A 25,238-nucleotide genomic window follows, 5' to 3' on the forward strand; every position below is an offset into this window, starting at 1 on the left:
CTGCGCCTCAGCCCCTGCAGCAGCTCGTGTTGCAGGCACCACCCCGGGGTACGTGATAGCAAGAGGCCGGAGGGGTACTGGGTCATTCGGTGTAGATTCTCTCAGTACCCTGATGGCCTGGTCCTTAAACTTGGCAAAGTCCAGAGCAGGGTTCTGCAGGACCAGGATACGCAGCTGGGTCCTGTGGGCATCTGACAGGAGCCCCTCTATGAACTGCTCAGTTAGGAGCTTGTCTTCTTCACGTACACTCTCTGGATCCACCTGTTTAACTGCTTTCAGGGCCTCCTGCAAGTTTAAGGCATAGTCCCTTATGCTGTCTGTGGCCCGCTGCTTGCACCCAAAGAATCTCATCTTTATCTCTGCTGCGGTGCGGGTGTCAAACGTACTCTTTAGCTTGGCCAGTATCTGGGCTGCTGTCCCTTTATCTGTATCAGGCCAGGACTTCACTTCACGCTGGGCTGCGCCGGCTAGCTGTCCCATTACTATGCCCACCTTCTGGCTCTCAGTCAGCGGATACACCCGGAATAAGCTGTGCAGGCTTTCTCTGAAGTCACTCAAGGTATGGGACTCCCCGGAGTACTGCGGCAGCCATTCTGCTCCCGGTATGTATGGCATGGTGATCGGCATTACCGGCGCTACAGTGGGGGCCGGGGCGACGGCGACTGGGACTGCTTCGGCCGGTGCTGCGGCGCCTTGGGCGATGGCAGCCACCTGCTCTCCCTCTGAGTCGGACATCTTCCTCCCCCTTAGTGAACCTTACCAGGCTCCGTTCACTTTTCAAATTTCCTTCTGGGTCGCGCGGGGTTAACAGCGCTCTGCTCTGATGGCGCGCTCCCTTCGCGCTCTTTTTCAGGCACGCCCCCCTTCTTCCTGCGCTCGGCGAGGCTAATGGCGGCGGCGGTTTACAGACAGTACACAGTCTTTTAAGCACAATTCCTGCAGGCGCACAGTACCCGGTGTGACCGGGCACGAAATCCTGTTCGTGACGCCAAAAGTTGACTCGCCCACCCCAGGGCTATGGGACACCCGGTGCCGGGCCGGACTAGTCCGGTGGTAGTCAGTGGTGGCTGGGCCCGGCTCCGTGGCCCTGGTGGGTGTCAGTTGAATATGTGGCGGATGACTTTAAGTTTGTATTCGTGACGCCACCTGTGGTCTGCGGCTATTAAGCCGCCGCTGCTGTGTGAGGCCACCGGGATGATGTTATAGCAGCAATGGTGGTACTGCTCCCCACAGGTGGAGCAATGCCCGGGGCACAGTTGGTGCTTGTGGAAGTCTATGGTGCTGTGTGACTAACACGGTGCAGGGCCGACAAGCAATGAAAGAAACAGGCACAAACAGTAGTCTCTTTACCTTCTCCTCTTTTACTCGGCAGAAACTTAGTCCAGGGAGACCGTCACAGATGGTAAAGATGATCCGGCCGGCCTGGAAGTGCCTGGGGTGATCTTTGGCCAGTTGAGTATGAGGCCTACTCCTTAATCTTTCTCTGCTGTTTTAGGACACTGCACTTTAGGTTTGCAATTGCCCTCTTGCTGCTGGGACTTGTTGTTCGTCCCCTTTTCTGTGTGGTAGACTGCGCAGGCCCTCTCTGGTGCTTCTCTGCTGGAGCCCACACCAGGCCCTTGGCATGCAGCTGTACCTTCAGATTGCTTCTGGGACAGGGGGCTTGCAGCTCTCCTGCCCTCCGGATTCAGCTACCAGGGATGGATTTTATGCCCTGGCAACTACAGACTCCGATGTCCGAGTCTCTGCTGTGCCTCTCTGCTCCCCTTACTTCACTGGGCCAAGCTATCCCAGCTCTAGGCCCCAGTTTCACAAGGCAGCACTACTCTCCGTCTGTCCTCTTTCACTCCTGTCTCCAGACTAACCACTACTTCCTCCCTTCAGCCAGACTTAAGGAATCCTCCCTGAAGTTCCAGGTTCAGAGCTCCCTCTGCTGGCCGGAGGGAGAATTGTGTTGAGTGTTAACTTACTGGCCAATAGATCTCCCAATTACCTCCAGGCTCAGCATTAACCCTTTGGGAGGGCAATGCTGTTGTGGCGACCAGGTCCTGGGGCGCCACAACTGCGTTGTTACTGTTTTGCTCCTGGTGTTTGAAAAATCTTTTTTTCCAATATACTACAAATTACAACCTGTTCTCACATTCTACAATAGCTCAGTGTTTTAATTTGGTTGATTCCCAAGTGAAAGGTCACTGGTATCAAATGAAGAAGAATGGACATGAAGAAGATTTCCCAAGAAAAGAGGAACGGTATCTTGCAGTTCATTGATAGCAGTCTCTCTTTCAAGGAAATTGCCAAAATGCATCATGTGAGTGCCGTGACAATTGAAAGACTACGAAATGAAGTTTGCCCACCCATTCAAATGCCATGAGGTGGACGTCCAGGCAAAATGTCAGAGTCAACAACTCGGCTCATCACAAGGTCTATCAGTTCTGGTGCTACAAACACGGCAGTGGAGGAGGCTCATATGCTTCATAATAGTGAGCTCACAGACATACATGCAAGCACCATGATATTCACATTACACAAGTCAAGAATCGTGGCCTGAAAAAAGGCAAAGAAGCCTCAACTCCAACATTGTCATAAGAAGGATCGGCTCAAGTTTGCAAAGAAGGACGAAAAGCTGACAGTAAACGACTTGAAACTGGTGATTTGGAGAGATGAGACGAAAGTTAATAGACTAGACTCCAATGGGTTCAAATATGTCTGGAAGAAACATGTGGAAAAGTGGCTAATGGATCAAGAAATTGAAGCAACTGTCAAGTTTGGTGGAGGAAGTCTGATTATATGGGTTTTTTTCCACAGCCAAAGGTGTTGGATACTTGACCAGGATTGATGGTGGTCTCAATGCTGAACTATATGTGAATATCCTACAAGATGATCTACTTCGTACACTCAAGTACTAGGAGTATGAAAAGGATGACATAGTGTTCCAGCAGGACAACGATCAGAAGCATACATCGAAACTGGTGAAGAAATGTTTCAATGACAATGAAGTAGAGGTGCTGGGTTGGCCCCCACAGTCTCCAGACCTCAACCAAATTGAACACTTGTGAGTAGAGTTGAATCAAAAGCTGTATACATAGCCAAGTGAGTCAACCAGTATGCCCCAACACTGGGAATGTGAAAAAGAGACCTGGGATCAAAGTTTGGTCAAGACATGTTTGAATCTGATAGAGAGCATGCCCAGAAGGATTCAGCCAGTGTTGAAAGCCAAAGGTGGATTACAAAATACTAACAAAAGAATACAAAATTTAAGTTTTGATTGCTTGGAGCAAAGCAGTAATAATGCAGTGACATGACAAGAATATGTGTAAGGCCTTAAACACACTTCCGCATAAAAAACGTCTGTGTCACACGTTCCGTTTTTCGGGTCCGTGTTCCGTTTTTTATGGGCGTTTCTCCGGTACGTGTGACATCCATGTGATGGCGTATGCTTGCCATGTGTGCGTGTGGAATGCCCGTGTATGCGTACATGTAATGTCCGTGTCGTGTCCGTATGTGTTGATCTGTGTGTGTTGTAAAATGTCATTGCTACATACCCGCTGACAGCACACACAGACAGAGACGAGCGATGAGAATGAACTTGGGTTAACCTCACCTGACTTCATTGTCATAGCACGGCTCTGTCTCTGTGTGGTGTCTTGATTAGTGGACATCCGTGATGGAATCACCGGTCTCCGCTAATCCCCTGAGTAACTGAAGTGAGCGGCGACATTAGCGCTGCCGTCACTCAGATAACCCGCGGCTAGCTGGAGTCATCCACCCGAGACCGCTACTCACCTGTGACTTATTCACTGATCGCGCAGCTCACTTCAGTCACTTGGGTGACTCGCTGTGACAGGTGGAGGATCCAGTGGTGGCCGCGAGTAACCTGACTGACGTCATTGCTGATTGCGCGGCTCATTTCAGTTGCTGCCTGGAGGTGATAGAGAGCGGTCATTATGTGTGGCCGCTCCTGTCACCTTCATGTAGCAGAGCTGAGAGCGTCGTGGGACATCCATGGATTACGAAAAACCTGGATGCGTTTTTTGGTTTTATTAAATTGGTGAACGAGGGTGGTTGTTTGTTTTAATTATTCTAAATAAAGGATTTTGTGAATGTGTGTGTTTATTTACTTTTAATAACAGGTTAAACATGGAAGTTATCTTGGGGAGACGGCTGCCATGATTAACCTAGGACTTAGTGGCAGCTATGGGCTGCTGCCATTAACTCTTTATTACCCCAATTGCCACCGCACCAGGGCAATTCGGGAAGAGTCGGGTAGAGTCCCGGAAATGTCGCTTCTAATGGATGCAGCTTTTCCGGGCGGCTGCTGGCTGATATTATTAGGCTGGGGGGCTCCCCATAACGTGGGGCTCACCAAGAATACCAGCCTTCAGCCGTGTGACTTTATCATGGCTGGTATCAAAAAAGTGGGGGACCACACGCCGGTTTTTTTTATTTATTTATTTATTTATTTTAGTGCACAATATAGACACGCCCACCGGATGCTGTGATTGGTTGCAGTGAGACAGCTGTCACTCAGCGTGGGGGCGTGTCTGACTGCAACCAATCATAGGCGCCGGTGGGCAGGGGAAGCAAGGAATAGTAGATTGAATAACGAGCGGCGGCATTTTCAAAATAGTTAAACCCACCGTATCTTTTGCACAGCTGTTCTTCGCCACGCTGGTGATCGGGGATCGGTAAGTATGAGACAGGGGGAGATACAGACCGACCGACAAAGGGATATTGACTGACAACCACAGAAAAAAAGATAAATTGACTGACAACCACATAAAAATTAAATTGACTGACATCGCTCACTAAAAAACGCACACGGACGGTACGTGTAGCACACGGACATGCTACATGTGCCGTCCATGCAGGCACGGACCCATTGACTTTAGCGGGTACGTGCCTGCGTGATGCCGGTGAAAAACGGACATGTCAACCATGTGGGAAAACGCACACACGTACAAACGACACGGACACGCGTTCTGTGGGGTTTTACGTGTGTGTGTCTGCTGCCATAGGGTAGCATTGCTCTATGTGTCTCCGTGCCGCCGGTACGTGCAAAAACGTACCAAACACGTATCGGCGGCACGGATGTGTGTTGCAGGCCTAACTAATTATAAGCTAAAGAGTTGCAAGTCAGATTTTCAAGGATCGCAGAGATAAGGACATTCATTTTCTAGAAAGACATTCTGTCCTGTTACATCCAAAGTAAACCGCAATATATACAGTGCTGGCCAAAAGTATTGGCACCCCTGCAATTCTGTCAGATAATACTCAGTTTCTTCTTGAAAATGATTGCAATCACAAATTCTTTAGTATTATTATCTTCATTTAATTTGTCTTCAATGAAAAAAATAAAACAAATTGTCATAAAGCCAAATTGGATATAATTCCACACCAAACATAAAAAAGGGGGTAGACAAAAGTATTGGCACTGTTTGAAAAATCATGTGATGCTTCTCTAATTTGTGTAATTAACAGCACCTGTAACTTACCTGTGGCACCTAACAGGTGTTGGCAATAACTAAATCACACTTGCAGCCAGTTGACATGGATTAACGTTGACTCAACCTCTGTCCTGTGTCCTTGTGTGTACCACATTGAGCATGGAGAAAAGAAAGAAGACCAAAGAACTGTCTGAGGACTTGAGAATCCAAATTGTGAGGAAGCATGAGCAATCTCAAGGCTACAAGTCCATCTCCAAAGACCTGAAAGTTCCTGTATCTACGGTGCGCAGTGTCATCAAGAGGTTTAAAGCCCATGGCACTGTGGCTAACCTCCCTAGATGTGGAAGGAAAAGAAAAATTGACGAGAGATTTCAACGCAAGATTGTGCAGATGGTGGATAAAGAACCTCGACTAACATCCAAACAAGTTCAAGCTGCCCTGCAGTCCAAGGGTACAACAGTGTCAACCCGTACTATCCGTCGGCGTCTGAATGAAAAGGGACTGTATGGTAGGATACCCAGGAAGACCCCACTTCTTACCCCGAGACATAAAAAAGCCAGGCTGGAGTTTGCCAAAACTTATCTGAGAAAGTCTAAAACGTTTTGTAAGAATGTTCTCTGGTCAGATGAGACAAAAGTAGAGCTTTTTGGGAAAAGCCATCAACATAGAGTTTACAGGAAAAAAAAAGAGGCAAAGAAAAGAACACGGTCCCTACAGTCAAACATGGCGGAGGTTCCCTGATGTTTTGGATTTGCTTTGCTGCCTCTTGCACTGGACTGCTTGACCGTGTGCATGGCATTATGAAGTCTGAAGACTACCAACAAATTTTGCAGCATAATGTAGGGTCCAGTGTGAGAAAGCTTGGTCTCCCTCAGAGGTCATGGGTCTTCCAGCAGGACAATGACCCAAAACACACTTCAAAAAGCACTAGAAAATGGTTTGAGAGAAAGCAATGGAGACTACTAAAGTGGCTAGCAATGAGTCCAGACCTGAATCGCATAGAACACCTGTGGAGAGATCTCAAAATGGCAGATTGGAGAAGGCACCCTTCAAATCTCAGGGACCTGGAGCAGTTTGCCAAAGAAGAATGGTCTAAAATTCTAGCAGAGCATTGTAAGAAACTCATTAATGGTTACCGGAAGCGGTTGTTCGCAGTTATTTTGGCTAAAGGTTGTGCAACCAAGTATTAGGCTAAGGGTGCCAATACTTTTGTCTGGCCCATTTTTGGAGTTTTGTGTGAAATGATCAATGATTTGATTTCTGTTTCATTCTCTTTTGTGTTTTTTCATTGCAAGCAAAATAAATGAAGATAATAATACCAAAGAATTTGTCATTGCAATCATTTTCTGGAAGAAACTGAGTATTCTCTGACAGAATTGCAGGGGTGCCAATACTTTTGGCCAGCACTGTATATATATATATATATATATATATATATATATATATATATATATATTAGTGCCTACAAGTAGTATTCAACCCCCTGCAGATTTAGCAGGTTTACACATTCGGAATTAACTTGGCATTGTGACATTTGGACTGTAGATCAGCCTGGAAGTGTGAAATGCACTGCAGCAAAAAAGAATGTTATTTCTTTTTTTATTTTTTTTTTAAATTGTGAAAAGTTTATTCAGAGGGTCATTTATTATTCAACCCCTCAAACCACAAGAATTCAGTTTGGTTCCCCTAAAGTATTAAGAAGTATTTCAGGCACAAAGAACAATGAGCTTCACATGTTTGGATTAATTATCTCTTTTTCCAGCCTTTTCTGACTAATTAAGACCCTCCCCAAACTTGTGAACAGCACTCATACTTGGTCAACATGGGAAAGACAAAGGAGCATTCCAAGGCCATCAGAGACAAGATCGTGGAGGGTCACAAGGCTGGCAAGGGGTACAAAACCCTTTCCAAGGAGTTGGGCCTACCTGTCTCCACTGTTGGGAGCATCAACCGGAAGTGGAAGGCTAATGGAACTACTGTTAGCCTTCCACGGCCTGGACAGCCTTTGAAAGTTTCCACCCGTGCCGAGGCCAGGCTTGTCCGAAGAGTCAAGGCTAACCTAAGGACAACAAGGAAGGAGCTCCGGGAAGATCTCATGGCAGTGGGGATATTGGTTTCAGTCAATACCATAAGTAACGTACTCCACCGCAATGGTCTCCGTTCCAGACGAGCCCGTAAGGTACCTTTACTTTCAAAGTGTCATGTCAAGGCTCGTCTACAGTTTGCTCATGATCACTTGGAGGACTCTGAGACAGACTGGTTTAAGGTTCTCTGGTCTGATGAAACCAAGATCGAGATCTTTGGTGCCAACCACACATGTGACATTTGGAGACTGGATGGCACTGCATACGACCCCAAGAATACCATCCCTACAGTCAAGCATGGTGGTGGCAGCATCATGCTGTGGGGCTGTTTCTCAGCCAAGGGGCCTGGCCATCTGGTCCGCATCCATGGGAAGATGGATAGCACGGCCTAGCTGGAGATTTTGGCCAAGAACCTCCGCTCCTCCATTAAGGATCTTAAGATGGGTCATCATTTCATCTTCCAACAAGACAACGACCCAAAGCACACAGCCAAGAAAACCAAGGCCTGGTTCAATAGGGAAAAAATCAAGGTGTTGCAGTGGCCTAGTCAGTCTCCTGACCTTAACCCAATTGAAAACTTGTGGAAGGAGCTCAAGATTAAAGTCTACATGAGACACCCAAAGAACCTAGATAACTTGGAGAAGATCTGCATGGAAGAGTGGGCCAAGATAACTCCAGAGACCTTTGCCGGCCTGATCAGGTCTTATAAAAGACGATTATTAGCTGTAATTGCAAACAAGGGTTATTCCACAAAATATTAAACCTAGGGTTGAATAATAATTGACCCACACTTTTATGTTAAAAATTTATTAAAATTTAACTGAGCAACATAACTTGTTGGTTTGTAAGATTTATGCATCTGTTAATAAATCCTGCTCTTGTTTGAAGTTTGCAGGCTCTAACTTATTTGCATCTTATCAAACCTGCTAAATCTGCAGTGGGTTGAATACTACTTGTATATATATATATATATATATATATATATATATATATTTTTATATATATATATATATATATATATATATATATATATATATATATATATATATATATATATATAAAATTGCCCTATTCTGTCTCTCTGTCTGTCCAAGAAATTACGTCATACGCTGAAACCACCTAAACCACGCCCACACAGCTCCAGCAGGCCGAACACCCCCCCACACACCCACTCCTCGCTCCACCTCACCCAATCAGCAGCGGCCCTGCATCACATCCCCCACAAACCCACACCTTATTCTACCCACACCTAATCAGCAGCGATGACCGCTCAATTAGGACACGCCACTCGCCAAAACCCTGACAACTCCATGACGCAGCTGGCGGACAGGTACAAGGGACATCGCCATAGAAGCTCCCTACACCCAACGCGATGGAGCACAGTAAGCCCCGACCCACAGGAGGCCCCAAAGCGCAGGTCAGTGACCCAACTATGCCACAGAAACACAGAGGGATGGGGACCGGAGGAGACGCAGCTGCGGCATCCCAGGCCTTCCCCGCGCCACAGAGACACACAGAGTGACAAGGACCGGAGGAGACGCAGATGCGGCATTGCAGGGCTTCCCTATGCAACAGGAGGAGAAGCAGCTGCGGCGCACTAGGAACCCAGCACTCTGAGACACAGCTCTCCCACTAACCAACGATAAATGCAGGGGAGCACATGGCTACTTAAATATTAACACTGCTGTGAATGTTAATGAACCGCTCATTACTATTTATGAGACGCTCATTACTATGCATGAGCGGCTACTGAACATTCACTGCAGTGTTAATATATAAGTGGCCATGTGCTTCCCCTGCATTCATCAGTGGTTAGTGGGAGAGCTGTATCCCGGAGTGCTCATGAGCCAGTCATTACTATTCATGGCCAACGGGAAATGAAGCCACACAAACACAGCACGACTCCCACACAGCCCAACACAAACACACACACACACACACCGGCACACACAAACTTCCACGCACACACACCGCCACGCACACACACACGCACAACCCCGCTCCAATCAAATGCGCCCCACACACACACACAACCACCCACACATGGGCGCACACACAAAGCCGCACACAAACACCCCCGCACACACACATCGCCCCACAATCACACGTCCCCACACACACACCGTGGCACACAGGCAAATACACACACACCGCACAAAACACATCCCCTCACAACATACACACATCGCACCACATATGCACCACAACACACACAGAACGCAATACACACACACCGTGCAACACAAACACCGCCCTACACGGACACCCACATACCAGGATGGGGGCTATACAAGGATGGAGACTATACCAGGATGGGACACAGACCAGGATGCTGCATACACAAGGATCCTGCCTATACCACGATGGGGCCACATACCAGGATGGGGCCACATACCAGCATCAACCCACATACCAGGATGGGGGCCATACAAGGATGGAGACTATACCCGGATGGGACACAGACCAGGATGCTGCATACACAAGGATCCTACCTATACCACGATGAGGGCACATATCAGGCTTGTGGCTACACCACGATGGGGGCACATACCAGCATCAGCCCACATACCAGGCCAACCCACACCTCCCAACGCCACAGCCTGCAACTCACCACCGGCCACAGTGGAAAAGCGGTTAATCATACATTAGCTACACAATAAATTCCAGAATACCTGATGCGTTAGAATTGGGCTACCATCAAGTATATATATATATATATATATATATATATATATATATATATATATATATACATACAGGGTGTCCACCCATATCCTGTCCACCGCCATTAACTTGAGAACGGTGGCAGCTATAGGCATAGAAGTGGTGTCTAGGTATAGTAAAGTATCCATGCACTATGCAGTGAAACTACCTATAGCGCCACCTGGTGGAAAACAATGGAGTTAGCATTTTTATTTCGAAAACGGAACGAGATAGAGAAAAAAAGTGAATTACAAAGTTGTAGGGCATCATTAATTCAATACGAATTGACACCTTGCATACAGAAATGCTATGATATGAAACCCATGACCACCCAACTACTTTTGCAGTTCTATCACACAGCACAATGCAAAAATGTTGAAAGTTGGCACGATGACTGCAGGAATGTCCACCAGAGTAGTTGCCTGTGAATTTAATGTTAATTTGTCTACCATAAGCTGTCTCCAAAGGTGTTTCAGAGAATTTAGGAGTACATCGAATCGACATCACAACCACAGACCACGTGTAACTGCACCAGCCCAGGAACTCAACATCCAGCATATTCACTTCCAAGATCGTCTGAGACCATCCACCTGGACATCTGCTGCAACAATCGGTGCATAACCAAAGTATATCTGTGTGGCACCCCTGAGGCTTCAGGTCTCCACAGGGTACTGCGCCTGACTTAAGGTACAGAATTCATCCTGGGTTTGGAGGAGGTCAGTGCTAGTTCCACACCACTCATTCACACAAACACAACATTGCCCTTTTCCAACTGGGGACCAGGCTAGGGTCGGGTCACATAGATAGCCACCTAATGGTAAGGTCCTTCCCACCCACTAGTCTAGGGACCCGGGATGGGAAGGGGTGATGTCTGAGGGAACAGAGGAAAGAACAGTCAGTTAGAAGTTAGTGTGGAGAGAGAGGAGCAGCCTGGAGAGAGTACAGTTCCACACAGAAGAACAGCAACACCAGTGCATCTGGTGGGACACAAGAGAACACGGTCGCTGAGGGGATACAGAGTCAGTTCCCCCAGGACCGGCGCAGACAGGGTGCAGAGCCCTAGATTAAGGGGAACTTCAAGTCCTTTTAATTATTCTGCCGGGTAAGGAGGTTCCAAGTTTCCTTGGCCCACCTCAAGTGTCCAGGGCAGAGCAGCACATAGAGCCGGAGTTGAGACCACGATCCAGCCACATAAAAGGACTCGCACTGCCTGCTAGACAGAACTGGACTTAAAAACTACAGAGAGAGGACCCTGTGTAGCTACAAGCCACGGGGATCCATTACAAACCACGCAAGGAGGAAGGGCTCACCATCCACAACACCGGCACTGGCTTCCGAATTATCTGGGATCAGCTGGAGCCCATCTTGGTGATAACCGGCACTCCAGGGGCAATAATCTGACAGTGAGTAAAGAACTTAAACCACAGACCCTGTATCGTCCCTTCCATTGCCGTCGCCATCGCCCCTGTGCTTCGGAACTATAAACTACCACCCTCATCATCCTCCCTGGGACCATAGCTCTACCTGTGGAGACCCTAAAAACCTGAGCTGCGTCACACCATCAGCCCCAGAAGTGAGTGACAACACGCAGCGGCGGCTCCCCTCATGGCCGCATACCACAGGTGGCGTCACGAAAGACAACTACTCCCAACATTCCCATCCCCAGCCATCTTTTATTGACACCTCAGGGCCACGAAGTCGGGCAAGGCTGCTGTGACATTCCAAACCACCATCACTGGTACGGTGAAGAGCACAACCCCTGGCCCCGTGGGCGCGTCATCTGTACAAACTGTCAGACACCGTCTCAGGGAATCTCATCTGCTGCTCGTCATCCTCATTGTGGTCTCCCCCACCTGACTGCAGTTCATCGTCATAAACCTGAGGGGGCAAATGCTCTCTCTTCTTTCACATCACTATTACTTTGTCAGCTGACAAACGCTAAGTAATGACAACCAATAATAATTGTTTATCCTGCATTATAAAAATCCATTAAATTGTCCGTCAGTGCACAGTATATTTTACAATACGTTCTATTTGAGGCTATGCATTGACCACTGTGTCTGAAAAATCAATCGCAATTTCTGCCAGGACATTTATCTGATTGCTCTAGGACTCATTTTGTTCCCTTGGAGAGATGTATGATTTCCTCGGCTCTGTTAAATTATTGCTGTTAGAAAAAGATCCAACTTACGGAAGAGATTAGGAGTCTTGTGGACTGTCAGTGTGAAGCCATGGCCCGGTTTGTGAACTCTGAAGAATATCATTGCTACGTTCTGAGACGACCGTGTGATACTTTGCATATTGCCATCTTCACAAATGTCAGTGTACCGTTCACTAGTGGAGAGAGGATGATCAAAAGAACTTGGAAACTTCTCTCCTTTAATTATCCAGCCATCAAAAACCTAAGATTTGAAATCAGAAAAAAATGGCATTATTATCACAAGAGAAAACTTCAGGATTAGGATTTCATCAAAAGGGTCAGCAATCTCTTTTATATTCTTACAGTTTGGGTTTAAACCAGGAGTGTAGATAGGGGGTGAAGGTGAGGGACGTAACCCAAGTGCTTGACGTCAAAGGTCCAAGAAACCACTTTGCCTTGGTTGATATTTTTTAATATGGGGCTATGGGAGGAAAATAAAAGTTTGTCCCAATTATTAAAACTACGCTTGTGATAAGCTAATTAGTTAGTGGGTGATTACAAACAACGTAAGGTTTACAGCGTGCAAGGAAACACTCAAAATATTTGTGGATTGTTTGGTTCATTAGTACATATGCTGTAAAACCTCTAAACCTTACTGAAGTTGGCGTCAATGCTGCCTACCAGGGCATGCACAGTGCACTGTTGAAGCCTGCGAGCATACTCTACACTGCACACTGCCAAGGAGAACAAAAAATAGGTTGCAAAGAGTCCGCAGTGATGTCGCTCTTGAAAATCATGTCACGCATGCCAACAGGGGGTGATAACATGCTTAGTGATGGGATTATTCAGGGGAAATAACGCCCCCATGACTAGTAATCCACTAATTAGCATATTGCTCTCACAGTTTTAAAAGTTACTTTATGGTTATTCAACAATCAATACGTCACATAAAGGGGCTTGTTATTGTGACACCCTGGCCTATCAGGTCGTCAAAGGGTATTGTGAAATCTGCCCTTCTGCACAGTATCCACTCCTCCTTGGTTACGGGTCACGGTCCTTTGGTGTTGCTAACAGCTTAGCCAATCAAAATCCTAGAAACACTTTACACTGCACCCACCAAACACACCATTGGGGGCCTGAAGGGAATAGGGCCGCCAATATGGGGGTTTAGTAGGGGAAAGTGAGGAAAGTGACAGTTGAGCTGAAGGAAGAGAGTTGAGCTGAAGTCGAGCTGAGGAGAGGAAGGAGGCTGAGGTGACTCTCTGAGAGGGAGAGGTCACCGGCCTGGAGCAGGGCTCCTGTTGTTACTAGGTGGCAGACGTTGGTCTGGGCCTGGTAGGAGCTGGAACCCCGGTCGCAGGGGATTGTGTCAAGGGGCACGGACTGCCGAGGAGGGTGGCCGGCGGCCTTGAGCAATCACCGGGCAAGGGGCCAGGGCACGACGGGGTATGTGCACCCTAGGCCGTAAAGTAGCTTCACACGTTCCGGTAATTTATCCGATGGGGGTGAAGACTTCAAGATTCATCCCCAACCCGCTCCAAAATCGGGGTACTAGCGCACTGATGGGATAGGACTTTCACACTACAGACCAAAGAAATCCTACACGTGAACCCTGAGAGCAAGCTCACTCCATTAGCCATATGGGTGAGCGGGACCCGAAAAGTTTTAGACCCAAGGGTCCAAATAGAGACAAAGGTGCCAAGGACAGGGCCACAGGCTAACCGCAACAGCAAGGGCACAGACCCAAGCGTGCTCCCTACAAGCTAGAGTGGTGCTCAGAATTCTGGTTTACAAGCTGTCGGTGTTGTTATTCCCGAACTGAGTAAGTACACTGAAAGCCCCTGTTTCTATCCCCAACGGCACCCAAACACCAACCATCCAACGGGTCCCGGGACACAAACCCCCTACCCACGGAGGGGTTAAACATCAGGCTGCCACCCCATTGTCACCGGGCTCCCCAACAGCAGTGGTGGTCCCTCCCATTACCACACACCGTGGGTGGCATCACAAACTTTCTAATCCCTTTGTACATATCCCCCCTCTTCTTTTAATTCGAGTGTCCGCACGGACCCCCCGGATCTGGAGACCCCTCGAGCCACCGCAGCTCCGGATCCGAGCGGCTCGGCCGCTGACGTGGGGGCCGTACATTATCTAGGAGGCATTAGGGGACAGCTGACAGTTTAAGGGGCATCTGTAAGTGAACTCAAGATACTTCCCCCTCCAAACAGCTTAAATGGGCGGCTCAGTGGTTAGCACTGCAGTCTTGCAGCGCTGGGGTCCTGGATTCAATTCCCACCATTCCCACTATCACATGTTGCAGACTACATCTGCAAGGAGTTTGTATGTTCTCCTCTTGTTTGTGTTGGGTTTCACCAAAGATATACTGATCAGGAATGTAGATTGTGAGCACCAATGAGGACAGTAACGATCACATCTGTAAAGCGCTATCGAATTAATTGAGCTATATAAGTGAGTAAAATAAATACATATGGCCATGTAGGTCTTGAAATGTAAATTTATCAACACCTTTACATCCTACATCTGTTGTTGCATTCCCCAAAAAATCAGTGTTTTAATTCATATGCAAATGTCATATTCAGTGCTTTGTGTATGACAGAGCACTTAACAAGTCTATGTCTCCCCCAGTAGTTGTGTGCTGCCCCAGCAGCAGTTAAACTGCTTGGATCCGGGGTTGCTGTGGCTCGAGGGTCTCAGGACCTGGGGGCTTGCGGCCTCTTCAAATGTAAGGCGATATTTACAGGGGATGAATGTTTGTGACACCACCTGCGGGTTGCGGTAAAGGGGAGTACCGCCACTGACGATTGGAGTAACGGGGCAGATGGTGTGGGGCAGCCAGGTGTCAGTCCCTCCGCAGGTAGGGAAGGCCCCCGGATAGTGCGGATTTGGTGAACGGGTGGCTTGGCCTTGGAAAGCAGGGTGCAGGGTTCAGATTACTCACTGCGGTAGTCGTGGTGCTGGATCAGGTGGAATAAGCAGACACACAGATGATAAACCAAAGTCTCTAGGCGCCGCAGTCTCTACGGAGGGGAGCCTGTCCAGGTCCCGCTCCCACCAGTGTCACTTGGTAAGTACAGAGCCCTGCCTCCATGCACAAATTGATTGATAGTTGTGGCCCCTTGGCTTGAAGCTTTCAGGGTCCCGCTACCCGTGTGTATGGCAGCTGTACTCTTGGTGGCTGGCACTTGGGATTTCAGTGGGTTGTGTATTTTGGAGAACCCTATCCCCCGCGTTGTGCTGATGCCTCCAATCTCTGAGCTCTTGGGGAAAGTTCATAAAGAGACTATCCTCCACAGGTTAATTACCAAGGCGCTTAAAGCTCTTCCCTCATCTAGGGTCCAGTACCCCGCCGTGCTCGGTACCGGTAAGGTGGCTGGGCTTTCTGGTGCCAACAGTCCTCCTAGACTGCGTCTGTTACACTCCTGTCCAGTGTTCCTAATACCGGTCCCTGACTCCTGTGGTCCCGGACCACCGTTTTCGACCCAACCTGTCGCCTCGCTTGTAGCTCCAACTCCCCTGCTCCTCTCTCTCTGAGGGCTACCACTCAACTCCCTCTCACTTTGAGAGCTGACTCCAAACTGACTTCCTCCCTCCCACCAGTCTGCCTGACCCCAAGGTGGGCGGCCGTGGTCCAACTTGACCAACCAACTGGTGTGTCCGTCCAGCCCTGGTGTGAGGTGTGGTTGGCATTTGTAGTGCGGATGTCAGTTGATGGGAACCTGGAACCATGCAGGGTAGGCCCTGCACCCTGGGGTACAGGATGCAGTTCCCTGTAGCACCCTGACGCAGTCAGGGGCGCTACAGTTGCCCAGCACTAGCCTTTATAGCTTGACTGATAGCTCATTCTCTTATTTATTTGCCTGGTGCCAACTAAAGTGGTAGTGGTAAGCGAGTAAATAAGCTAAATAGGCAGAGGCTTGGCATGTGATCTGTCAGGCCCAGAGCACTTAATGCATCATTTGAATACAAATTAAAATGGTGCCCTCTCGAGAATGAAGCAACAGAGAGAAGATATAGTGGCATGCAAACGTTTGTGCACCGCTGGTGAAAAGTACGCTAATTGTGAAGAGTTACGCAACTTGAAGATGAAATGATCTCTAAAAGTCATAAAGTTAAAGATGACACATTACCTTTGTATTTTAGACAAAAAAAAATATTTTCATCTTTTAAAATGTAAAAATTAGAAAAAGGAAAATAGGCCGATGCAAAATTTTGGGCACCCTTGGAGATTTACGTACTCGGATAACTTTGACCAAGGTTTCAAACATTATTTTGAGATATTTCCGAAATCACACGGAACACGTTAAAGGAGCTAGTAGCGTTCTATGGAGAGACTGCAAGTACGGGTCATCTCTGGGCTAAATTGTTCTCCTAACTGCAGCTGGAGGGACAGGACATTGCACAATATGTCACAGAACTACAGGAGGTAATGGCACAAATACAGAAGAAGGAAGGCGATCAGGTAGTTGGGTTAGAGTCAGTGGATAAGATACTCCATGAGCACTTCATCCTGCGTCCACCAGCTATGCGGAAGGAAGGAGGTGGCGGGATGTTATGTCCCGTTCATCTCCGCCCCTCTGCTTCTATTGGCCGGCCACTTAGTGATGCTGCAGTGACGTCGCTATGACGCCGAACTCTCCTCCCCCTTGAGGGAGGGATTGTTCGGCGGTCATAGCGACGTTGCTGTCAAGGTATGTGCGTGTGACGCTGCCGTAGAGATCACCAAATGTCGCATGAGTGACATGAAGAACCACCCCACTCCTGAAATTCCTTACCTGCTTCCACAGTATCCCTATCAGACCTACCCGCTACCCCCAGCCATGGACATGAGGAGCAGTCTCGCCTCTGGCTTCCACAGTACCCCTATCAGACTTACCCGCCACCTCCCGCCATGGGGAAATATCAACTAGACCCCTGTGGTCCTACAGGTCCTACCAACCCCACCATGGAGACCACACCATGTAATCAGAACAGGCCAAAGAGGAGTAAAGATGTCATGTGCCAACAGTGTGGGGGACGGGGTTATTGGGCCTAAAATTGCCAGAGGGGAACCACAGCCAAAACAGAACCGCTGTTAAACTACCAACTTCCACAGTATAGCGGCATCCTGTAGGGGAAGCTGAAAGGGAGCCCGCCAAGTATGAGAATTAACATCTGGTAGCAGAAAATCCCATCCTGCATGCTGAATTCGAAGGTGTCCCCATAGATTGCTTGCTAGACACGGATTCACAAGTGACGACTATGCCAGAAGCTTTCTTCAATCAATACTTGGCGATGGACAGGCCTGAACGAGAGACTCTGATCCGTGAGACTGCTGCTAACCACCAGCCCATCCCAGTAAAAGAGGTCATGTGGATGAAAGTACGCATCTACGGGCAAGAAATAAGGACGAAAGGAATATTGTTGGTCCCTGAACCTATTCGAGAAGATTTGCCCGTGGTTCTGGACATGTACGTTTTGCGAGAACTTGACCAAATATTGTTCACGAAAAGAGGCTCTGGAAATTGGAAGCATACAACCCCACACAAGGCCACCCAAGCCGTCTTCCAACATCTGATTCAGGTCTGTGAAACTCAGAAGAGTGTGCCAGCACATCGTGAAGTCGGAGTTATTCGCAGCCCTGCCAAAGAGCCCTGGGTGTTGTGATGATAGCCCGGACCCTAGCAGTAGTCCATCAGGGGCGAGTCCCCCTACGGGCTATGAACCTGGGCCTGCGAGAAACCCCTCTGTGAGCAGGAACGGAACTGGTTCATGTCTACCTCCATGGACGTGAGGTGGTGAGCCAGAAAGAGGTGTTCTTTTCTCCCGTAGAAGATGTGGGTTGGACTCTGGAAGTCTCAGAATACGCAGTGGAGCCGTCATCTCCGGAGTGGAATGGGCAAGCGATTCTATATCTGATGGGAGTGGATAAGAAGTCGCTTGGCCCAGAGAATGCACAAGTATTAGAAGAGATGTTCTGGAAGCATCAGGCTGCATTCGGCCGCCATGCCGAAGATTTTGGCTGCGCCGAGGCCATTACACACGAAATACCCACGGGGGACACACGACCGATCTGTGAACGATACTAGCAGATTCCTCCCAGACTATACCAAGAGGTGAAGGCTTTGCTGGGACAGATGTTGGAGTCGGGAGTGGTGCAAGCGAGGCAGAGTCCCTGGGTTGCTCCGGTGGTTGATGAGTGGATGAGTCTGTGAGATTCTGTGTAGTCTTAAGGAAGCTAAGTGCCTGCACTGTCCACGACTCCTATCCCTTGCCTCGAATTGAAGAGTCCTTGTCTGCCCTGGGAAGAGCTAAGTACTTCTCAATGCTCAACATGGTGAATGGGTACTGGCAGGTATCAGTAGTAACTAAGGAATCAGAGAAGACCGCTTTTGTGCTCTCAGTGGGGCTGTATGAGTTCAATCAGATGCCTATTGGTCTCTCCAATGCCGCAGGTACTTTTCAACGGCTGATGGAGAAGTGTCTGGGGGATCTGAATTTCAAAGCCACCCTCATCTATTTGGACGATATCATCATATACGCCAACTCGGTTTAGGAACACCTCGACCGACTAGGACAGGTACTCTGCTGTCTGCGGGCCCACAACCTAAAAGTAAAACCAAAGAAGTGTCAACTTTTCAAGACAGAGCTCAAGTATTTGGGCCATATGGTGTTGCAAGATGGAGTATTACCGTCCCAAGAAAAGGTGACGGCTATTCGGCCGTGGCTGACCCCCCACCCCTTGCGATAGCTGAAAGCCTTCCTAGGACTGGCAGGATACTCCCAGAGCTTTGTGAAAGACTTCACCAAGTTGACAGGCCCCCTGAATGAGTTGCAATGGGGGACAGCAGGAATGCCAAGAATTGAGCCATACCTTAAGGGTGGCTTTACATGCTGCGATATCCGGCCCGATATCGCTAGCATGTGACCCACCCCCATCGTTTGTCCGAAACGGGCATATCGCTGCCTGTCCCGCACAAAATCTGGCACCCCCGTCACACATACTTACCTGCATAGCGACGTCGCTGTGACTGGCGTACCGCCTCCTTTTTAAGGGGGCGGTCCGTTCGGCGTCACAGCGACGTCACTAAACGGCCGCCCAATGAAAGCGGAGGGGCGGAGATGAGCGGGACGTAACATCCCGCCCACCTCCTTCCTTCCGCATTGTGGCCGGAGGCAGGTAAGGAGATGTTCCTCGTTCCTGCGGCGTCACATGTAGCGATGTGCACTGGCGCAGGAACGAGGAACAACTTCGCCCCTGCGACAGCAGCGATAACTGGCAGCGGACCCCCATGTCAACGAGGAGCGATTTTGGACGTTTTTGCAACGATCCAAAATCGCTCCTAGGAGTCACACGCTACGACATCGCTACAGCGGCCGGATGTGCGTCACAAAATCCGTGACCCCAACGAGATCGCAGTAGCGAAATCGTAGCGTGTAAAGCCCGCTTAAGGGGGCTTTACACGCTACGATATCGTTAATATTTTATCGTCGGGGTCACGTCGTTAGTGACGCACATCCAGCGTCATTAACGATATCGCAGCGTGTGAGTTTTGTGCGACCTAAAACGATCACAAAAGTGGCTAAAATCGTTTGCCGTGAAGAGGTCGTCCTAAAACTAAAAATCGATCACCTCTCATTAGCGATGTTGTTCCTCGTTCCTGTGGCAGCACACATCGCTGTGTGTGACACCGCAGGAGCGAGGAACATCTCCTTACCTGCCTCCATCGGCAATGAGGAAGGCAGGAGGTGGGCGGGATGTTTACGTCCCGCTCATCTCCGCCCCTCCGCTTCTATTGGACGGCTGCCGTGTGACGTCTCTGTGATGCCGCATGACCCGCCCCCTTAGAAAGGAGGCGAATCGCCGGCCATAGCGACGTCACAGGGCACGTAAGCCGTGTGAGGAGCGTGATTTTGTGCGCGACGGGCAGCGATATGCCCGTGTCACACAAACGATGGGTGCGGGTACGCATGATAGCGATATCATTACCGATATCGCTACCGTGTAAAGCTCCCTTTAGTCACAGAAACAGGAGAAGGCCTTCCAGGCCCTGAAAGATGCTCTGACCATGACACCGATTCTGGCCTATGCGTATTTCGACAAGCCTTTTTTACTTTATACAGATGGTAGGGGGGCTGTCCTGACCGAGGAACAGGATGGTCGTGAGAGAGTAATTGCGTATGCAAGCCGGTCCCTACGGGAATCAGAAACTACAGTTCTTTCATCTGGAGCTGCTGGCCTCGGTGTGGACCATGGCGGAGAAATTTGCGGGCTTCTTGACAGGGACTAAAATTCAGGTCCGAACGGATAGTAACCCACTAGCACACCTAGACAACGCCATATTGGGAGCTCTAGAACAGAGGTGGGTAGGTGGGTGACTAGCCTAGCGAAGTTCGACTTTAGCATCCGGTATCGTGCCACTGTAGAGAATGCTAATGCAGACAGACTGTGAAGGGTAACCGTTGAGGTCCTCTTAGGGGATCGTGATGAAGATTTGGAAGAGGAAGAGACTCCTGACTTCCGGAAGTGCCTGCCCCCGGTGATGGCGGCCTTGAAAGGCGGAGAGGCCTGTGTGCCCACTAAATCATTGGGATGAACTAAAGAAGAGTGGGGGCTTGCTCAAGACAAGGATGAAGGTTTGAGACAGAGGAAACAATGGGTAGCCCAGCAGCAGATGCCAAATAAAGAGGAGAAGAATGGCCTTGATGCTGACATGAAGCCCATACTGCATCAGTGGGATAGGTTGGGGCTTCGGGATGCTGTACTTTACTGCTGGAAGCAACATCCAAAGGAGACCGAGGTGAGGTGGCAGGTGGTCCTTTCAAAGAGACCTGGTGCCCTAAGTCATTAAAGAGGCTCATGAGTTTGGAGCCCACTTCAGTGCAATCAAGACTTACCAGTGGCTGCAGCGGTATGTGTATTATCCCAGACTGGAGTCTGCAGTAGAAGAGAGCTGCCGGCAGTGGCGAGTGTGCAATTTCATTAAGAGCAATGAGCAAAGGGCACCTGTCTATACCATCCGAGCTAAGGAGCCATTGGAAGTCTTGATGATCGATTACCTCCTTGTGGGACACTCGGCTCGGGGTCCACAGTACTGTTGGGTCATGACTGATCATTTCTCCAAGTTTGCTGTAGTCACCCCGACTAGGGACCAGATGGCCAAATCAACTGTGCGAGCTATCTGCCAAGATTTAATTTGAGTATATGGGTGCCCAAAACTGATTCATTCTGACCAGGGCACCTGTTTTTAAGGCAAAGTAATGGAAGAACTGTATTGCCTGCATGGCATCGAGCGGTCTAGGACCACCCCCTACCATCCTCAGGGCAACAGAGAATGTGAGTGGTTCAATCGTATACTTCTTCAGATGCTGAGAACCTTAGAGGAAGATAAGAAGTTACACTGGCCGGAACACTTTTCGGAGTTATGTGAGCCTATAACAACTGGGTCCATTCTGCAACGGGGTATAGCCCCTATCTGCTGCTATTCGGAAAAACTGGATGATGTGAGGTCTTTGAACTGAACCTAGACCAACCCAAAGACCTGTCTGAATGTGCAGTCACCTCTTGGGTGAAGGAGCACCACCAATGGCTGCAGACAAACCGACGGCTAGCAGGGCAATAACTGCGGAAGAAGGTACACAGTGATCGCTGGTCGGTACAAGAAGTCACACTTCAGCTTGGAGATTGAGTGCTAGTGCAAGAGAAGCGTCCTAAGGGCAAAATAAGTGAAAGATGGGAAGGGCACCCTTAAGGCCCCATTACACACAACGACGGAGCTAACGATATATCGCCGGGGTAACGGATTCCGTGACGCACATCTGGTATCGTTAGCGACGTTGTTGCATGTGACAGCAATGAAAGTCCGTTAACGATGGAAAATACTCACCTTATCGTCCATCGTTGACACATCGTTCATTTTTAAAAAATCGTTGATTGTTGAGCACACAGGTTGTTCGTCGTTCCCGAGGCAGCACACATAGCTACGTGTGACACCTCGGGAACGATGAACTGCAGCTTATCTGCGGCCGCCAGCAATGCGGAAGGCATTTTACAGCCGCTCATCTCCGCCCCTCCGCTTCTATTCGGCGGCCGCTTAGTAACGTCGCTGTGACGCCGCATGAACCGCCCCCTTAGAAAGGAGGCGGTTCACCGGCAACAGCAACGTTGCTAGGCAGGTAAGTGTGATGGCTCCAAATGATTTTGTGCGCCACGGGCAGCGATTTGCCCGTGATGCACAAACGACGGGAGCAGGTGCTTTCACCAGTGGTATCGCTAGTGATATCGCTGCATGTAACACCTCTTTTACAAGGTGCTGGAAAGAGTGTATGCCAATTATCCCGTTTATACAGTTCAGATCGAAGGCGGGATGGCAGAGCCCCATGTCCGCCACAGAAATATGCTGTGTCCATGTGGCTTTGAAACGCTCCCGGATCCGCCACGCATAGAGGAGTCAGCCTATGCTCCTGCAATTGAGTCCCCTGTCTGGATTGACGATGAAGACTGGTGGTCCATCCCAAACGTAACTGAGCCCCCTCCATCTGAGAATACTAGTGCAGCTGCATCGTTGCCACCCCAGCTAGAAGAAGAACCATTGAATCCTCTTGAGGACCCTGTGGTGAACGTTACCCTGGAATAGAGCCAAGAGTCAAGCGAGAGCTAGGATATCTGGAGATCCCAGACGTCTACTGCAGGAGTTCCACCAGTTAGATATGCGGACCAGTTTGTATTGTCAGTATTGCCGATGCTGTTGTTTTCCTCTACAGGTGTTACCTATGCATTACGCGCTCCTGTGTTGTACTATGGGACCGCCGAAGATGACGAGAGAGCCGGCCACCTTTCGTTGTAGGTCCCCGGAGACAAAGAACCTGAAAAAGCCAACTTCCTTGACGGGGTCGTACGGCCATCGTTAAGGAGGGAGGCATGTGGGAGGTGCAGCCCCTATTAAGGATGTTGCTTCACTGTGACTTTCAGATTGTGATGTACTGTGGCTTTAAAAGACTGGCTCACTTGCAGAACATAATGGAATGGCCTGCATCTCCCCTGCTACTGGGAGCTTTCAGGACGTGCAGAGGGATGCAGATGTAGGAAAGTCGGCATCCAGCCTACCAGAGTTCCTTGCCTGATGAGCCCAGCTGTCCAGCAAACTAGGGAAAAGAAGTCCTGCATCGCCCTCCTGGAGTGAAGTGCGCACCACCATACTGACAAGTGGACTGGTCCTGTGGATGGAGCCGTGAGTAGTGCCCGGGTACAGCAGGCAGTGAGGGAACCAGCATAGGCCTCCATAGTGAGAGTGCGGTTTCCGCACGGACCCTTTAGAGGAGACCAGCCAGGTTAGTCGATAGAGTAGGATTGGTTAATGTTGTATCTGTACATATTGTGGTATTGCTATTTGAACTTGTATTGCTTACTTTACTAGTGGTGGCGCCCTGGGCCGTCCACCTCAGCTAAAGTATACACTGTTGTATCTGGAGTTGTCTCTTTTACCATTTGTTCCTTTTGGCCCCTATCCTGCCACTGCTCTCTGCAGCTTACGTTTGTTACCTTGATAAATAAACTTTCTTGGTTTAACCGTTAAGTCTGTCTGATACCGTGACTTGCTCTGCAGAGCAGTGGGCCTTCAGTCCATAGCTTCATATAAGCACCAGGTCCAGCAAACAGCTATGAAGAGCAGGTCTCCAGATTGACTTTTGTGAGTAGCCCCACACAGAAGAACAGATCTGAAATAGGGTCACGTAGGAACCCCTGGATCGTAGTATTCTGCCTTGGTGTGAAAAGCTTTGGCTGTCGTACTGGTAATTGGGGCTCTGGATGTCACTACTGTGAGGAGGACGGGAGCTGAATGTGGCTCGTGACCCTCTCTCAGAGCTGAATGTTGCTCTCATGGTCAGAAAGGTTGCGATCATCTGCCATAAACCATCATGGCAAACTAATGCTCACACGGTGTATTTTATAGGTCCTAATTCATCATTGGTTTTGCACCTGTTTTTTTGTCTAGTTTTGTACATTTTTCTTGTTTGCACGCACTTAATTATTCTATTTGTACCATTTTGCAGCATATTTTTTTATCTCTTCACCTATTTTTTCCCAGCTTTGTTAGAAATTCCAGACATTTTCGGCTGATTATCTGTGACTTTTTAAAAAGTTGCAAAATTTGGTGCAACTCCACTCTAGTCCACCCCCGGTGTATTTTTGTGTAATTGTTTTGCACATTTTTTTGCGACATTTTACGAAAAATCACAAAACAGCTAGACATGAAAAAGACAATTTTTTACTTCATTCCAAACTCATTAATCGCGTGCCCCATTTTGAAGAATTTGATGTAAAAATAGCATCTAATATCACAAGACAAAAAAGGAAAGTGAGTAAAAAAAAACACAAGATGATTATGGGCCTTATTATAAATACATGAATACCAATACAATAATACCAGCCTAATATGTAGCACAGTGCCACAATAGAGTATTAATATGTGTTATGTATCACCATGTATTACCTTACTGTTTCATATACAGGAATGTTTTTTCTTACATGAAATATTAAACCTTCCTCTTTGATGCCATTCTATTTATATTACATCTCTTTAGGCGCAGAGGACTGGTATCTGGCTTTCTCTGAATATCTTTGATTTACCGCAATGTGTGCCCATCAAGCTTCTGAGGACTACATTTTCCAGAAAGTCAATACACCCCCTCTTTAGGAAGGCAGCTACTTTATTACACTCCAACCTGATTCTGTAAATAACACAGCCTAGAAGGGAGGCTCCGGTAGGATAAAAGATCTGATCATGTTGGCACAGCGGGTAGCATTTCTACCTTACAGTAATATGCCTGCAGTTTATTGACTGCCGGGGCATCACATGCATAGACTTT

General features: G+C 48.5%; 1 protein-coding gene across 1 annotated transcript in view; it reads right to left on the reverse strand.

Moving 5' to 3' along the window:
* CRHBP (corticotropin releasing hormone binding protein) overlaps positions 1 to 25,238 on the reverse strand; it is a 54,686-nt gene that overhangs the window by 18,997 nt on the left and 10,451 nt on the right. Inside the window, exon 4 of the mRNA XM_075342327.1 lies at positions 12,423 to 12,633. Within this exon, the coding sequence (XP_075198442.1) occupies positions 12,423 to 12,633 (211 nt within the window). The remainder of the gene's footprint in view (positions 1 to 12,422; positions 12,634 to 25,238) is intronic.

Source organism: Anomaloglossus baeobatrachus, chromosome 1 (genome assembly GCF_048569485.1).
Source record: "Anomaloglossus baeobatrachus isolate aAnoBae1 chromosome 1, aAnoBae1.hap1, whole genome shotgun sequence".
Taxonomy (NCBI): Eukaryota; Metazoa; Chordata; class Amphibia; order Anura; family Aromobatidae; genus Anomaloglossus; species Anomaloglossus baeobatrachus.